The sequence below is a fragment of the Bos grunniens genome, chromosome 27 (genome assembly GCF_055505025.1).
Source record: "Bos grunniens cultivar Pamir isolate PY7600 chromosome 27, Bosgru_T2T1.0, whole genome shotgun sequence".
In the NCBI taxonomy this organism is placed as follows: Eukaryota; Metazoa; Chordata; class Mammalia; order Artiodactyla; family Bovidae; genus Bos; species Bos grunniens.
This window is the reverse complement of record NC_141191.1, coordinates 24,524,781-24,544,298: the sequence shown is the minus strand read 5'-3', so window position 1 is coordinate 24,544,298 and position 19,518 is coordinate 24,524,781. Positions and strand designations below refer to the sequence as shown.

Below are 19,518 nucleotides of genomic sequence, written 5' to 3'. Positions count from 1 at the left end.
TAATATGCATTCAGTTCAGTTCAGTTCAGTCGCTCAGTTGTGTCCGACTCTTTGCGACCCTATGAATCGCAGCACGCCAGACCTCCTTGTCCATCATCAACTCCCGGATTTCACTCAGACTCACGTCCATCGAGTCAGTGATGCCATCCAGCCATCTCATCCTCTGTCGTCCCCTTCTCCTCCTGCCCCCAATCCCTCCCAGCATCAGAGTCTTTTCCAATGAGTCAATTCTTCGCATGAGGTGGCCAAAGTACTGGAGTTTCAGCTTTAGCACCATACCTTCCAAAGAAATCCCAGGGCTGATCTCCCTCAGAATGGACTGGTTGGATCTCCTTGCATTAGTGTATATTAAATTCTTAATAGTAGCATTTTCCTTAAAATTATGTTATTTAAAACTCGTTATAAACATATTTAAGCTATTGTTCTATATAACATATGCACAATAAATTTGTATTTGAATTTGCTACTGCAAAAAATATGTTATTTTACTCACTGCCTGTGTTACTGCATTTTTATTTTGCCATGATTTTTGGAAAAGCTTCAAGACAAATTAACCTGCGGCATAATTAATTAATTGCATGAAATAAAATGCTACTGTGTCAACCAAGCCTGCTGTATGCAATAGTAGACTCAGGAATGATTCCCAGTACTCTCCACGTACCAGTTCTGTGGGAGGCCTGTTGCTGTGGCTGTGGGTATGGGTGTGTCTCTGTCTGTCTGTCTGTCTTGGATGTACTGAGGTGAGCAGAGACATCAACATAGTTGAAACTTAGTGTTTTCAGTTTTTACCGAAGGATGTCAGCTTTATCACTGATTCACTTTATTTCTTAAATGAAAAGATCCAGTAACAATCACTGAGGATTTGGGTTCTTACTTTCTCTGATCAATAACAAACCCAGGTGTAAGTGCATGTCATTTAAGGAATATTTAAAAGACACACACATGATCTCTTGCAGATAAAGCTATATTCTTAGAACTGAATTAAGTTGAACTGGTAAACATGTTATGTTTCTTGCTCCCTATAATGCTTTTATATAACAGCATTTTGCTATTGTGAGCTCAACCTTCTTTAAAGCATTTTGCCAGAGTATTAGCACACCCAATGCTTCTTTTGACATAGATGCTAAAAATAGTCTACACTATATCATCTTGTTTTCTTTCAACTAAACAATGCATACTTTGTAATTCAGTGTATGTAAAGAAGAATATCCGGTTTCCTATAAGAAGCTTATATGTTTCTCCTTAAATATAGTGGGATCATGCCATCAGTCACATTTCCCTTTACATCTTTATTACAGGGAAGGTCGATATAGTTTAAGTAATCAATAGGCTATAAATGGCTTTCCTATGGACAAATAATGTAGTAAATGTAATTTTGTACATTAGTACATTTTTACTTGTATTCTTACACACTTAATATATTTCAAAAATATTTGTTTTGTCCTATAGACTGCATTCATTTGTGTATATTTACTCAAAATGTTAAGAAAACAAATAAAATAAAAATGTTTTCCTTACAGAACCATAATTAATTTGTAAGTTTGTTTATCAAGGTTATCTTGTCTGAGGTGTGCTGTGCCTAGTTGCTCAATCGTGTCCGGCTCTTTGCAACCCATGGACTTTAGCCTGTCAGGCTCCCCTGTTCATGGGATTCTCCATACTGGAGTGGGTTGCTATGCCTTCCTGCAGGGGATCTTCTCAACCCAGGTCTCCTGCATTGCAGACAGATTTTTTTACTGTCTGAGCTACCAGGGAATCCTATGAATACTGGAGTGGGTAGCCGGTCTCTTCTTCAGTGTATCTTCTCTAGACATGAGTAAAACATATTTGATTTCTAAGTGCATAGCTGATTGACAGCCCCTGGAAAAGGCAAAGGATAGTACAAACACCTTTATTTGGGTAGAGAGACTGCTTATATGTCCTACTCCCTGATGGGCCCCCTCATAAATCCCCTTAAGCAATGAAGGCAAGCTTTTTCAGAAGAAATCACAGAATCAACCCTGCTGCAGAAGCTACTAATAACCATTTTCATTATTATATGGTGTTTAAGCCTCAAAATTTGAAATGTTAAAAGAAAACTAGCACTAAATGTAAATATTTTGTTTAACTTCTTATAAATTATATTCTCTCTTATTACCATAGAGTCAGACTTAAGACAACCATGACTCTGAGCATTGAAGAAGTATAGAATAAAGAAAAAAATGAGATGTTATATTGGTAGATTATAATTAAGGTTTTTATATAATTTGGTTATGTCACTGATTTTTGATAAATGGATTTAAGAATATCAAAGATGAGTAAATGATCCGATGGTAATAGCTAGCAGTTCCTAGGAGTTAATTGATTCTCTAAATGTATTGAGTGCTAAACAAGTAAAATTATGATGACATATGAGATTCCATTTGAAGCATACAGTTGTGATTTTTAGCACATTTGAAAAGTAAATTTTAGAACAATGATATTATAATTATTTAATACACAATTAGTCTTAATGCTTTACTGGGATAATGGTAGACATGGCATCATGGAACTTGTTTATGACACAGGACCCCATTAACAGCCATTCTAGGTTTCTCAAACATCATTGCTTGTGACTGAGATTTAAATAAGGGGGCTATAGAAGAAAAATAATTAAGAACAAAAACTAGTTCTATCCACTACTATCATTCCTTGTTCAACTTTTCAGTTTATCCTTTTATTTGTATCCTCCAACTATAGACTGATGACAAAAGGTGTAAGAGATGGAAAAAATATCTTATTACTTTTAGCTATTACTTTATCAAAGATAAGCAATTCCTGTAAGGGAATGTAAGAAAAAGCAATATAGAATTCCATACCTTGATCAAAATTGGCTAAGAGCTACAAAAAAAAAAAAAAACTGAATTGTTTTGCTGAAATTAACATTTATATTGTTTAAACTACTTACGAGAGTAGTTTAAATATTTTCCATTATAGATCAATATAATGTTATTGGTAAATAAAAGATAACAAATTATCCCCATTATACTGTGCTAAAGATTATTACATTTTTAGGAAATCTAATTACTATAGCATTAATTATCACTGTTATCAGTATTATGAACAATGTTTATATAAAAACTGCATGACAATATTTCATCTGCACTGCCCTATGGAAATGGTTTTTACTTTATAGATCACATTGTAGAATTTTCCTGAGTGACTATGATAAGTTTCACAATACTGCTGCTGCTGCCAAGTCACTTCAGTCGTGTCCAACTCTGTGCGACCCCATAGATGGCAGCCCACCAGGCTCCGCTGTCCCTGGGATTCTCCAGGCAAGAACACTGGAGTGGGTTGCCATTTCCTTCTCCAATGCATGAAAGTGAAAAGGGAAAGTGAAGTCGCTCAGTCGTGTCCGACTCTTCGCAACCCCATGGACTGCAGCCTACCAGGCTCCTCCGTCCATGGGATTTTCCAGGCAAGAGTACTGGAGTGGGTTGCCATGATTTACATATTTTATCTACATTGTTTGAAATGTTCTGAAAAATATAAAGTATCATACTATCAACATATATGAATATGTAACACCTAAAATCAGACAGTTTTCATCTCTCGTATAAAAAAGGAATGACCTGATAACATAGGAATTACAGATTGAAAAAACAGGAAATTTGACTTGGAGAATGATTCTGAGAATTAAGTTCTTTTTTTTCTTCAAGGAGTCTGAACTTCTGGGATCCTGTACTTTCTCTACCCACTTTCCGCTAATAATCTTATACCTTTCTTTCAGCTTTATTCTATGAAGAGAAATCTGTAGGAATAAATCTTGAGTTCATTGATCTTCAACTATGTTATGAAGGTCATAAAATATTAGAGTCAAACTTTGTGGGGAGATTCTGATATCAGAAATTTACGTAAAGCCTGGAACTTCAAGCACACACAAATTTTGTCTTTTTAAAAATTTATCCAAGGGTAAAATACTTAGCTTTAGCTTTTATCATGCCTGGATTGGCATATATTGTTGTTCAGTCGATATCCGTGTTTGACTTTTTTGTGACCACATGGACTGTAGCTTGCCAGGCTTCTATGTCCAAGCGATTTCCCAAGCAAGACTACTGGAGTGGGTTTCCATTTCCTTCTTCAGGGAATTTCCTGACCCAGGGATTGAACTCATGTCTCCTGCACTGACAGGCAAGTTCTCTCTCTCTCTCTATCTATATATAGATAGATAGATAGTTATATGGGCTTCTTTAGGCTCAGAATCTGCCTGCAATGCCAGAGACCTGGGTTCTGTCTCTGGGTTAGGAAGATCCCCTGGAGAAGGCAATGGCAACCCACTCCAGTATCTTGGCCTGGAGAATTCCATGGACTGGTGAGCCTGGAAGGCTACAGTTTATTTGTTCTCAAAGACTTGGACACAAGTGAGCGACTTAACACCTTTACTTCATGTATATATATATATATATATATATATATATATATATATATATATATGACCATGCCCAGGACCATGTCCCTAAATAAAAACTGAAAAATTAAGAAAAAAAAGGAAATAAGAAAAGAGGCTTAAAGTGGTTACTTTATGTCAATATGATTAAAAATGAACAGTGATTGAATAGCTTACTTAAATTTGTCTGAATATCTCTTCAAATTATACCTAAAGATAATTTTATCCTGACATGATTAAAGCATTATCCACACATCAGGCACACTTTCTGTGATGTGTTTTGTGGTATATCTTTGCAACAGTATTACAATACAACATGTATTCCCCAAGTAAAATTCCAGACATAATGGACAGAAAAGCATCATGAGATCTTTCACACTCTAACGATGTATTTGTAACTCAAGTGACACCAAAACTTACAAACACCATCATCCAAATAATAACAGATTAGCAACATAATTCCCTAAGATTTGCAGACACTGAAATTTCCCCAATTCTTATGTATAGGTCTAAATAAATGTCCTTATTTCTATTTTAGAGATGAGAAAACAGAGTCTCCAAGAGAGAAGTTTTTTCTGGAGTGCTATGTGGTTTGACTCCGGATGTGAATGCATTATCCCTCTCCAACTCCCCTTTATCTACTCTTCCTTTGTTTTCGGTATGGTTAATGAGAAATACCAAGTGGTGGAAAGATGGAGGTCATCAACAGTACACCCAGAGGAGCAGGATATTAACAGTTTTCAGTTTAAGCCTCACTGGAATGAGTGTGCTTCTGTGCTCCCACAGAAATATGCTGGAGCATCATTAACTTATTGATTTGCTTCAGCTGAAACTAAGCTTAATCTTTCTCCCCAACCCACCACTCCTCTCTCTCTTCATTCTTCTCTCTTTTCCCATACATAACTGGCAAGTATTGATTCTATATTAAAATTAACTTAGAACAGTGGTTGAAAACATAAGTCCAATGCTACAATTCTTTATGTTTCCTGCAGGAAAGCAGGCAGTGAAATGTAAATGATATTTGATTATCTTTCGTATAATCAAACAGCCACTTTGCTCCACAGGCAGTACACTAGTTATGTAGTGATCATATTTGACAGTCGACCTTGGTATGTAGTCTTTGTGTGTTTAATTTACAGGTTGGCATTTCCACTAAGGACCTTTTTCTTTTTTTAAATCTAGAAAAGAATGCAAAATAAAGTTCTATTCTACGTTAAGAGTTCTCTACATTAAAAAGAAAAAAATGAGATGGAAAATCTGCCCACTTTAGGCCTGTTTCTGTAGTTCTAACATAGCAATAGTTAATTGACATGAACATTTAAATTAAGTACCTGGTGATTTTGATTCACTTTTGTGTCCATAGATATAGTTCTTCTCTCTAATTTTTAGTCCTTTAGCCTATAGTTCCCCTTTGTAATAGATGTGTGTGTGTGTGTGTGTGTGTGTGTTCGTGCGTTCGAGCACTCAGTCTGTCTGACTCTGTGACCCCGTGGACTCCAGCCAGCTAAGCTCCTCTGTTCATGGGATTTCCCAAGCAAGAATACTGGGGTTGCCATTTCCTCTTTCAGGAATCTATCTGACTCAGAAATCAAACCCATGTCTCTTGTGTCTACTGCTTTGTCAGCTGGATTCTTTACCACTAGTGCCACCTGGGAAGCCCCTTTTAATTGATATCATACCACAAAATACTATCAAATTACAGCAATTGATGGATATCTATTGACCATATTTTATAGTGCAAAGAAAAAGCAAAATAAATTAAACAATTATAAATAAAATTTAATTATATATTTTTTGGAATACAAAAATTTCACAATGTAAATTTTACTTTTGGCTTCATTGAAGTGAATACATAACAAAAAATATTTCATATACCTAGAAATAAGTGGACAGAATTAAGCTCACATTTATAAATCTCACATTTCATTGTCATATTCTTGGGTAATTTAATCAGAAATACTGGAAATATACATCTGCATTAAATTATAATTAATTTCTCATCAAAGTAAAGATAACTTAGCTCCCCAAATTGCAGTTTAGTCTTTATAATATACTATCACATACACACAATATCAATAAGTATTAGGTAATTTTCCCACAGAAAAATACAGTATTTCAAAAATATATTAGCAATTAAACCAAAATCAAGTCTTTGTTTTACATAATTATATCTGACTCTTAATTTCCCATTCCTCTTATAGAAATTAAGTTAAATAACAATGCCATATAATATGAATCTCTAAATTTTTGACAATGAGAAAACATTAGTAATACTTTATCAAAAACATATTTACAACTTCTAAAGCCTATAAACCTTAACTATGTATAATTTAAACATCAAATTTATAATTGGTCAATGTTAAGTTTATATTCAATTATTATGCCATTTCTTATTTATACAAGCAGATAATATTTAGTAAATTATTTATTTAGAAAAAAGATAAATGATGTTGCATTTCATGTTTATTTAAGCCTATTTACTATAATTTAATATACTAGGGAGATATTTGTTAGAAAATGGTGCATTTCGTAATTCAAGAGTAATAAGAGCAAAATATATGTAATTCAGTCTCACATTAACACATTGACAAGAGTAACAACGACCTTAGCTAGCCTATGAGAAATCAAATCCTGTGAAAGCTAATAGGGCTGTACAGGAATGTCTGTATATAGAGAGAAATAATATATTAGAGAAAGAATATATTTTGCTTTCCCCGATTTAAACAACCACAGAGCTTTAAATGGAGTAAGATGGTGTGAGCAATCTTTACCCCGAAGCACTCACCTACTGTCAGCTGTCCAGTTAACTGCCCCATGTGATTTCTTGCATTCACTGTTACATTCCTGTCAGACTGTAAGACCAGTGGACTATCCTGGGAAACATGTATAAAATAAAGAAATCAAATAAAAAATAGAAATATAGTCAAGATTTTATATATAAAAGTATATTGCACTTGTTTGGGTATTATCAAAATTCTATTTCTTTGTTTTATATTAAGCAGATCTTTTAACACCCCAAACACTGTTTGAAAAATACAAAATAATAAGGGTGCTTCCTAATAACTATTTGACATAATAGGGATGTTTCCATTTGGATAAACAGGAATTAACTACGGGGTGCAAACATTTCCAACACTACTGATTATCGTACATCACTGCTGCAAGTAACTTCTCTTTTTCTCGCCCTTCCCTTGGCATAGAGGCCTGCCTTTGGAGATATGTTAAACTCCATAGAAATGGGGAAGTCCCTTTTTAAGCTGAACTTGGAACTTTCAGGTCTAAGCTTAAATGTTTCCTCCTTGAAAGTGCCTCCCCTGATCACTGTAACTACAGATTCATTCAATCCTCAAACTCCTGATCTCCATTTATTTTGTTCAGAGAACTTATCCCAAGACATATTTATTTTGCTAATGTATGTGTTTACTTGTTTTTAATTTGTTTCTGTCACAGGAGGAAATGTCCATGGGACAAGAACCTTTGGAGTCATGTTGACAAATTTTATTCCCACTACCTGGCACACTACTGAAGGAAAGCATTTACTAAATGTTTATTGAATGGACAAATAAATCATCATAATAAAATTGATATTACCTTATGTATCTAGCTCAAGTAGGAACGATTTCTAAATCATAAGATGATTTAAGAAAGGAGGTATATAGAATAAGAGAATGTAAGATAGCTTATCTTTTAGCATAAATAATCTTGCTTAGATGTTTACTTTTATCACAATTGAGCACTCAACAGTAAAATAATTTATTTGAAGGACAGTATCACTGTTTTAGAAATCTATGTACTAGGCTATTGCCACTGCCTCAGACAAGTAACTAACAACTGGCTACTCTCATATTTTTATGGTCTAAAACAAGCACGGTGATCATTTACAAATAGTTCATTCATTTACTCATTGAACAAAAATATTTTGATAATAATAAGAATATATTAAGTACAGGCTTGAGACATTTCAGGGGTCAAAATATAAAACAATACCTGTCCTCATGGAGCCTGTACCCAAGATATTGAAACTATGAAAATCTCTCCCAATGTCATCCTTAACATGTAAGTGGTTTGTCATCTCTATGTTAATGTAAATAAAATGCTTTCATACATGTATCATATAAAAACTCTTTTGAGAACAGAATTTGAAATTTGTGACTTGAATATACATAAGATTTTATATAGTTTTTTCTAAAGCTATTTTTGCCCCTTCTGACTAGATGCAAAGCACTAAGCAAAGATATACAAACACACACTCACGCACACAAATTTTCCTTTAAAAGTGGACTTTGTTAGTATGTCTAAACTAAGGCTTAATTTTTAAAAGTATATTTCTACAGTTTCAAGAACAGATGTGTTCTCAAAAGTGAGACATAGTTGTACAAAACAATGCCAATTTCATCCTGTCTCATCACAACTCATTTATTTTTGGCACAAATCAAAAGTGTGTTATCTGTAGTTAAAAATAAATCTAGTCCTTTTTGCATAGGTGTTTCTATGCTGCAAACATTCATTTTTGAAAATATATGGAGTATATTTAATTAATTCCATCATTCCTTTCAAGTGATATGTTCAAATTCTGTTAACAATATGGTTGTGGAGTAAGGACTGTTTGCAAATAATTATGCCCAGTAAGGAAACTGCACAAAGAGGATGGCTCACTAAAGCACAAAAATATTTTATTTTAAACTGGCAGAATTAAATATGTGTTGCCTATGTTTTTAAAAAATGAAATTAATTTGAATGTCAGAAAAAGCAGAAGCCTATAAAGCACCTTGCAGTTCAAAACATTGTAAAAATATATTAGCTGCATTTTCATTCATATATTTTAATATTTTTATTATATAATACATATGACTATTAGGATTTTTAAAAATTGATGACACTATGTACTCTTATTTGAATTACTAAACATAAATTCTGTGATCTATAGCATAAGAGCATAATCATTAGAATATACAAGGATTATGTAAGTATATTAAAATAGATATGTTTTATTAAATATTTTAAGATGAAAGAAAAGTTCATTTTAAAAAGGCAATAAGCATTTAAGTTGATCTAACAGAGAAAGAGATTTGGGTTAGGATTGAAAGTTTAATCATTGCATCTCTTTGTTTACAACATATCAATCTTCTCTTACTCTAACCACTGAGATCCAATTGAGGTTCTATCCCTGGCATTCTTTCCTTTTCATTACACGATTCCACCAAACTTCCCCTCTGAATTAAAATTTTATATCTAGATTAAAATTTTACTATAATAAAAACAGCCATCTTTTTACTGACTATACTATAAACATATAGCTATCAGAGGTCATGAACAATTCTCCACAGGTATTCAGGTGGATATCAGTATAATATGTTATACAGATTTATTAAAATGTGATCAGGTGAAATTAATCAAAATTGAGTAACATTTTTCACAGACAAAATGCAATGCCTGTAAGAGCATTGTTTTCATTGACAAGTCACACTATCATTTCTGTGCTTTATATCACCCCAATGACAACTTTAGGGATTAGAACCATGGTTTATGCCTCTTAGGTCCACACTATGACCTTTTACACAATATACACTCTCTACATTAATCACAACACAATTAATTAAAATATACACATGTGATTAAAAACATATATGATAAAACTAATAGTAACTATTTCAAGAAATCTTAATTTATAAATCTGATTACAAACACATTCTTAGATGAAAATTAGTATCAAGAAGTTACTTTTTACCAAATTTAACATTTATTGTGCTCATTTTCCCAAAGATCTCCGTATAAGAAAATAACTTCCACTAATAAATCATTGTTTTTCACTCTTTTAAAATAGTCCCTCTTCATGATCCTTTATAATTCTGTGCTCCAAATCTTTGAAAGCTAGTGTCTAGTTTCAGATATTAAAAAATATATATCAATTTCCCTTGGAGTTTATTCTTGTTGAGAACATGAAGGGGGGAAAATCATATGGTGGTATTAACTCTCAAATAGGCATAAGACCGACAAGTCTATAAGGGTAAAAAGTTCCATTGGTGCTATATTATTCTGCATGGTACATTAATATAAATATCTCTTTTGGATAAAGAACAATTTCTTCATTGAAGTCAACTATTTTCTACCACCTGCATCTTTGCTTTGATGCTAAGAAATATACTTTCCTTCTTTTTTAAAAATTTATTTATTTTATTATTATTTTTTTATACTTTCCTTCTTTTTTTTTTTTTTTCCAATTTTATTTTATTTTTAAACTTTACATAATTGTATTAGTTTTGCCAAATACTTTCCTTCTTATGCTCCTCTTCAGACAAAGCAGGTAGGAGATCCAGGGGAAAGGCAATGGTCCCATTAAGAGGCCTGAGAACCCTCTCTTACGATTCTTTTACATCCACATTTTTTATGACAAGGGCCTGCTTGTCACCTTGTTAATGGTCATAGAGAAATAAAGCACTATGTTCTCATTTCAATGCTTTTGTTATAATTTATGCAAGTGACTAAGGGAAAAATGATTCTATTCTTATTTCTATTGTGTTCACCTTTGTTTATCATAAATATTTTCTAAGGGCCTATGATGTGTCCAGCTCTTTGCTGTGTATAAAACAGAAACAGAGGAGACAAACTGTCTTCTCTTATGGAGTTCATTATCTAGGAAGTCAGACAAACAATAAACCCAGTATATAAAAAACAGAGAGAATGTTACTAACAACAAGCTGTTGCGATAGAGACTTCTCTAATAAAAAGCACCAGTTCTACTAGTGAGAAAATGTACATGTAAGAGGTCGTGTGTACACCAGGCACTTCAGCTTCTGATATTCATTCTCTCAAGGTTTGAACTATTAAATTGTAGCAGAAAATAGCAGTACTAGGAAAAGCAATTAACATGTACTGGCACTTAGTCAATGCTGGACATGCATGTAAACGTCTAAATACTTTACATGTATGAGCTTACCTACTTATGAAACTTAAAATAAAATTCACCCAGGAAAGAGTCAAGAAATAAAGTGCTTGTAAGACAGTGAACCCTGACTGTTTAAATTCAAATAGTGAGATGGCCAAACTCTGGCTTCTTGACTAGGCAAGCCATTCAGCATCTCTGTATCACGACTTCCTCATCAGTAAACAGGGGAATAATCCTTAATCTGTGGGCTTCTCATAAAGAATTAATGAGATGATATACAAAAATGATTAAATCAGGGATACTAGCCTTTGCTAAGGGCACTCGGGTGTTTACTTTTATTATTTATTCCACATGGTAATTATAGTACTCAACTAATAATGGTATTATTTGTTATCAATCTTGTTTTACGGATGAAGAAACTTCAGCAAGGAGAGTACAAGTCACTTGCTTTAAATCATGCAACTAATAAATAACAAAGTATTTGAAGCCAGTTATCTGGGTATAGAATCTCACGTGTTAACTATCATGATGCTATGTCTCTGGTGGGTAATAACAGTCTAGCCTTTCTAAAACGCAAATCTGTATCTGAAAATAAATGTTAAAATTAATGGAACAAAATATGTTTTAAAATTCCTTTAAACATTTCAGTCTCTTCTGTAAATATCTGGAACATATATAGTCATAAATTGTAAGATACAACTTCACATTGTCTGGTTCGTTTTTAAAATCTTGTTTTCTCAGGTTTCAGAGGAAGAGCAATAATTCTTGAACTGCCCTCTGCACACGCATTTTAAAATATATCACTTATGAGAATTTCCCTACTTTCAATCCTAAAAGAGAACATAACTAACTGTCCATATTGTTCAATGTAGATGGCACAAAATTGATATCTCATTTCTTGAGTTTATACAGTTTTACCAGGTAAGTTTTCTTATCTTCTCTGATAGAAATTTTTATAATAAACCTATCTTACCCCCAATTCTCTATCTTCTTCTTCCTCAATATCAAATCAGTGACATCAGATATGTTTCTTAAATATACATTTTTCTGTGATCTTTCTTATAATAGACTTGCAGCTCACATCACAATAACCGTTTCCTCCTTGCATTAATTCTTCATATCCAGTGTTATTTTCATAAGATATTTTAAAATTAAAAATATTGATACGCTTGAATTAAAGCAAAATAAAACGCTTATTGACTCCTCGATCTCTGCTGGGAACAAAATTCACATTTATTACACATAAGGTGCTTTTTCAAATGATCCAGTTCTACTTTTTTAGCTCTATTTCACATCACTTCACCATGCAAGAATTGCCCAAATTTTCATGTTTCTGAAAATATGCCACTTCTGTGCATTCTCATCTTCTGTTCCCTACATGTGAAATTCCTATCCATTGTCCCATAACTGGCAAAACTATAGATATGTTTCTAGTCCCAATTCAGTTATGTCCTCTGTAATGCTTTCCTGCTCCTCCAGAGTCAAAATTTGCCTCCCACCCTCCAGTTTCTCTGTGTTCACGTCTACACAGTAGTTGTCACAGGATCTTTGGTTTGCCTTGTTTTGATCATTTTGTCCTAAAAGCACAGCATGCCGTCACTTTCTTTTACACGTACAGATTTTTGAAAGTATATTTTGTGCCATGTTTGGCACCTCGTTCCTCTACATTAAATGTCTGCTAAGTGAATGAACCGAACTGGGCATATTTACTTCTTAGTGCACTCAGGCTCTACGTGTTTACTTGATTTGAGTTCAGGTCACACAAAACTTATCAATCTCTTGCACCATTTTTTTTTTTTTTTTTTTTGGACCCAGAACAAGTTTTCTAAAAAGCCATTTAAGTGGAACGAGTTATATTACATTTCGATTTGATTTATATTCATCATCTCTCTCTGCCCAAGGCAGCCACTTCTTCTCTAAGAATTTGACCCACTTAAGAAGATGAAAACCAGGTAGTTTTTAATTCTTTGGCTAATAAAACACTTGAAATTTCATTTAATTGCTGAATGCAAATCATTTAATTGCCAAAATTTGTATTTTAAGGTACAAGAATTAATCATGAAAATATCTAGAGGTGTTAAACTGCTTTCCCCAGTCCTCTGAGTTCACATTTTAACTTGAATGTGAAGTGGTACAGCAGAGAAAGAGCATTTCCTCAATGCACTTTTCTGTATTTCTATTCTGAGTTGCCAGACCACAGGTGAAGTCATAAAGAATGATGACACAGTAGTGGATGATAATAGCATAGCAGTTACCTGTTCTCTTTGGTTCCTAGTTTCATCCTTAAAAATAGATTCAATTACATTTTCTAGAAGGGTTATAGGAGTTCATATATGAAAAAAATAATCTTTATATGTGTGTCAAAGCTGATCCATTTTTTTCAAAATATTTTAAAAGCACAGAGAAAAAACAAGGTGCTTTACAAAACAAGTTACAGTTAAAATTAAAAACAAATGGAGACCAGCCTTGAAAATCCCCTAAGCAGACAAAACCAGTTTAGTCATACAAGGAAAGCTTACTATAGCTTACTTTGCAAGACTAGCTTAAACTGGGTCATTTCTTGCTTATGCCTCTAGAAGTCATAAGCAAAATTTACATTGTTTTCCAGGGTCGATATGAGGTAACCACTAACCGATTCCCTATCATTTAAGACAAAAATCTCTGGAAAGAACAGTTACTGTCTATTTACCTTATCAGCTGCTGTATAACAATACTCCTCTGAGCCTCACTCCATATTTTGGCTTGAATGCTCACAGTTCTCCATCTATCATTTTAGTGTGTGAATAATGAAGGTTTACTAAATACTCCTGCAGTGATTCACTGGTTTTACTTCTGTTATTTCTGATCTTTGATACAATCTATATTAAAATAGAAGAAACTGTTAGGAATTTCTTAATGCAATAATTTCACCAGTTTAATATTAGTAAATGTTGTATTTAAAGGCATTTTTGTGTTAAAACCCAGAATTAGTTATATATTGAGAAATAAGTGAACTCTTTTTTTGGTTGAAAAATTACCACAGCCTTTGAAATACTTTTAAGTGTGAAAAGTATTATAGTTTCCCTTAATTATTCTTTCTTCATGAAAAACAGAAGACAGATGCCATATGAAGAGCAAACAGAAAGAGGAGAAAAATGTAAAATATTTACGCTTTTATTAAAACAGTACTTCTTCCCAAAAGATATTGTGTTACAAACTTAACACAATATTTAATTGGGCACTAAAATCTATAAACAGAACTAAAGACCTTTCAAACCAGGAGAAATAATTGTGTTCAAACACATAGCTTGTTGCTAGAGTTGAACCCCAAATTTTACTTTGACTTTCCAGGCAGTTAAGGCAAAATAAAAATGCTATGTTATAAAATTTTCATTGCCCGATAAAAAACAACCCTAGGAATTTATAGGAAAAGTATTTTCCCCCAATACTAGCATTTAATCTTCTCGATAAGAAGTTTAAATACTCTCATTTAAAGCATTTGTTTTCAAATTCAGGCAAATCAAATGTTGTACTGCATTCTCTGCCCTGAGGCTTGCCTGACTTATTGCTATTGGCAACCAGATGTTGAATACTAAGGAAGAAGTCAGAATTTCTACTTCTGTCAGAAAATCAGTGAAATGGTAAAAATGAATGAATGAATAAACAATGTTTAAAAACATATTTTAAAAGATTCCAGCTATTACATTGCGTTTCATCTCCCATTATGTGTATGTAAGAGTAATATATTAATTATGTACCCATTAATAACTTACATTAATAACATACAAGATAAAAACCTTTTCCTATTTAATTCTTCTGCTGAACATATTTAGAAGTAGAATGAATGTGTGTACTTTACCATTTTAGAAAATGAAAGATATAATTTACTTTGTTATCTGCAGGAGGAATTTGTAATGCCTGAGATTCATTATTCTAAATATGAGTGATCAATTTAATAAAGCTGTAGAGAGTGTAAGGGACTAATTTGTATTCATATATATTCACATTCTGCACTGTAAAATTCTTCACAATTAAGTAACTATGAATTTGCAAAACGTTAAAAATAACTTCCTCATCTATGATGTGAAGAGGGAACTAGATTCAAAACAATCATATGTTGATTTGCTACTCTCTCTCCAACTCTAGCTGCTTTTGCTTCTTTTTTTTAAAGGACAGAGAGAAGGGAGGTGCACCCTGTCTGCACTCGGAGCTTGTTCCAGAGAATTCTTCCTTCCTCTTTCCTCTTCCCTGACCTCTGAATCTCATATCATCCTACTACATATTCCACTCTCTCTGGTTGCCCTCATTCCTAGAGGATTTTCTCTCTTAACTCATTCATTGTCATTCCAGCATCATCACAGTCATAGCTCTTAGTTGTTTTATTTACTACACAATTTTCTGATGCTCTAAATTGTTGAATTCTTGGTCTCTCCTCCCATGACTTTATCACACACCCTGCATTAGCCTCCCTGGTAATTATACTAAGATTATGACATTAATAATAACCACAATTCTTGCACTGGCTCCAGTTGAAGCTATAGACAAGAAATGATGACTGTCATTTCAGTAAACAAGGAATGTTGTCTGCATCAAACTGTCAGCCACTGCAGCTGCCCTGGTGGTACTCGCTGAGGGGAATTCAGGGTGTAGGAAAACAGGATAGGAGCCCTGGATAGCTAAGATGCATTGTGCTGTGTTAGTCACTCAGTCGTGTGAAGAATAATTTCAGTGAACCCAGACTCTTGAATCTTCTCATACATAGGAATATGCTAAAATCACTCACTTGAGATGTCAGTAATTTGAATTAGCAGTAATCTTTTGATGTTTGACTACATGTTTTGATTTTTTTTTAAAGCAAATACTCTTATATATCCCAAATCTTCCTTTTCTTCTTTGGAATAGTTCCTTAGAGATATCTGAGAGGCTGCCTTCCCAGCCTAGTCCTCAGTAACAATTCTGAATAATCTGCAGCTTTGAGACTGTGCGCTTTTTTTTTTTTTTTTTTTTTTACGGTCAACAATATGGCTATCCTTTCAACTTGTTCTTTGTAGAAACTGACACTAGATTTTTCAAAAATTCTTCTGGATTGAGGTAAAAGTAAAATTAATAGTTAATGAAAAAATAACTTGTGACACATTTGCTTATAATAATACAAAATAGATTTATCAGAAATGGTTACCACAGTTAAAATTTTTTTAAAAATTTAACCAACTGCCTCCCCCAAAGCTTATGAGAAATGCATACAAATTGTTTTTTTAAATGATTTAGGTAATTCCACCCCCCCTCCAATAGTTGACATAACTGTGAATGAATGTAACTTGTTGGAATTAAAAATCATTCAGGGACTTCCCCAGTGGTCCAGTGGTTAAGACTCCATGCTTCCAATGCAGGGATCCAGGGATCGGGTAGCAGGCGGTGTGGGTTTGCTCCTTGGTCAGAGAACTAAGATCCCACATGAAGTGAGTGGCCAAAAACATAAACGATTCAGCATGAGATATATTCTACTTTTCCTGAATACCTTTACTGTATAGTGTATAGATTGAGAAACCTGTCCTCATAATTAAGTAGCTAGAAAAAAATAGATTCACTATATAAATGTTACTTAATTTTTGAAAACTTTTGAAGTACATTAAAAAAAATCATATCACACTGATTTACCATCAATATTGTAACTGACAATAACTCAAAGAGTTACATCTTCAATTTTGCAATAAGGAGGTGATTGGAAAGCAAGTAACTTGCAAAATATTCTGTTTCTCAGTCATTAGAGTTCTTATCTTTCTCACTTTTTAGGCAGCATGCCTAAAAGGCTTTACTAAAGTGAATTAAATGATTGCTTATTTTATCTCTTATTCTCTCTCCAAGAGGTACTTTGTTTAACCAGATATTCTTTGGAATATGTTGGGTAAGTTCCGAGTAATTGAAGCCTGTGATATATAAAATACTTTTTTTTTTTAATCACACGCTTCACCCACATTTTACTCTAACTTTGGAGCTGAAGATCTGCTTTATTCTATTCATGAAAAATATGCTATATAACTTAAGTCTAAGAAAGATATAAGAGGATATACAGATGAGACATGAATTTTGCCATGTAATTGTTGGCTATATTAAATAAGGTACCATAAATGTCTCCTTTTGTGGCATTCTTTAAACTTTTCTATTATAGGACACCCCTCAGAAAAGATGCCCTTTGTAACACTAGTCAAGGGTGGGAAAATGTGAGATCCCTAATGGAACTTGCTAGCATGCCCACTACATCATTATATAAGATAAATGAACTCAGAATATCTCAGATCTCAAAATAACTGAGAATTTACCATGTGGCACATGGAACTCTGCTCAATGTTATGTGGCAGCTTGGGTGGGAGGGGAGTTGGGGGAGAATGGATACGTGTATATGTATGGCTGAGTCCCTTTGCTGTTCACCTGAAACCATCACAATATTGTTAATCAGCTATACCCCAATATAAAAGAAAAAGTTTAAAAAAAGGAATAAAAAAAAACTTGCCTTAGTTTAAGATAACTTATATTGATAAATCCTACCATGAGTTTTTGATATACCTAGTTTGCAAATTTCTTTCTTTCTCTCTCTTTGTTCTTTTTGACCCTCTGAAGGTTATTACATCCAAAGACAATGAATCTTAGATAAAGTCCATATTTTCACATGAGAAAGATCTGGGCTTTCATCAGAAGCTATGCTATCAAACTCTCTGATATTTATTCTTATTGCAATCTGAGCTGAGAAAAAGATTTGTGTGTTTTTGTGATTTTATTACAGTTTTTGGAATGAAAGTGAAAGTCACTCAGTTGTGTCTGACTCTGCGACCCCATGGACTGTATAGTCCATGGAACTCTTCAGGCCAGAATACTGGAGTGGGTAGCCTTTCTCTTCTCCAGGGGATCTTCCCAACATAGGGATCAAATCCAGGTCTCCTGCATTGCAGGCAGATTCTTTACAAGCTGAGCCACAGGGGAAGCCCAAGAATACTGGAGTGGGTAGCCTATCACTTCTCCAGCAGATCTTCCCGACCCAGGAGTTGAACTGGAGTTTCTTGCACTGCAGGCAGATTCTTTACCACCTGAGTTATCAGGGAAGCCTGAAAGTTTTTGGAATGAGCAATTATAAATAGAAAAGTAATGTATAATTTTATGTTACTATGCATATAACCATATTTAGCATGAAGTAATAAATATTATGACATTTAAATTGATACTAAGCAAAGCTGAAAGTCTAGATACAAATGCAGATAAATAGCTGTATTACCTAACAATTCAATATCAACAAATGGATAATTTGCTTCAATGTACCTTTAAATGATGAAATGGCAGGGGAATTTGGGAATTGGTTGAAGTAAGAACCTTGCAGGCATTTTGGGTGATGCTAGGTTTTAATTACAAAACAATCAAAGCAGTGTGGTAGTATTATGTAAAAGAAATACTATTAATTAACTAGATAGCTTCATATTTTAAGAAAGATCACCTTATATCCTAGCGGAGAACATGGATATTAGGTGATCACTTGCACGTCTTAAGATACTTGAGCAAAATATTAGTTTTCTCCACATATGAAGATTAAAATGGAAATAACTAAAAGATAGATGTGTCCTTTTGAGGAATCAAAGGAAACTTTTTTCTTTCAATTCAGAATTTCTCTGGACACCAAATTTATACCATTAATCAGTAGTCTGGGATGTTTCATTGAAATCTATGGAGCAGTGCATTAATCCTCTGCATGCCAAAAATGACACATGACCTAAATATCCCTGATCTTCTGGGACTCTTCTAGTTATGCATTAGGATAGTCATCAGATCAGATCAGATCAGTCACTCAGTCATGTCTGACTCTTTGCCACCCCATGAATTGCAGCACACCAGGCCTCCCTGTCCATCACCAACTCCCAGAGTTCACTCAGACTCACGTCCATTGAGTCAGTGATGCCATCCAGCCATCTCATCCTCTGTCGTCCCTTTCTCCTCCTGCCCCCAATCCCTCCCAGCATCAAAGTCCTTTCCAATGAGTTAACTCTTCGCATGAGGTGGCCACAGTACTGGAGTTTCAGCTTCAGCATCATTCCTTCCAAAGAAATCCCAGGGCTGATCTCCTTCAGAATGGACTGGTTGGATCTCCTTGCAGTCCAAGGGACTCTCAAGAGTCTTCTCCAACACCACACTTCAAAAGCATCAATTTTTCCGCACTCAACCTTCTTCACAGTCCAACTCTCACATCCATACATGACCACAG

The 19,518-nt window shown here is 33.9% G+C and overlaps 1 protein-coding gene across 1 annotated transcript in view; it reads right to left on the bottom strand.

The window, feature by feature from the left end:
• SGCZ (sarcoglycan zeta) overlaps positions 1 to 19,518 on the bottom strand; it is a 404,913-nt gene that overhangs the window by 103,924 nt on the left and 281,471 nt on the right. The window contains exon 3 of the mRNA XM_086380721.1: positions 7,194 to 7,281. Coding sequence (XP_086236847.1) covers positions 7,194 to 7,281 — 88 coding nt within the window. The remainder of the gene's footprint in view (positions 1 to 7,193; positions 7,282 to 19,518) is intronic.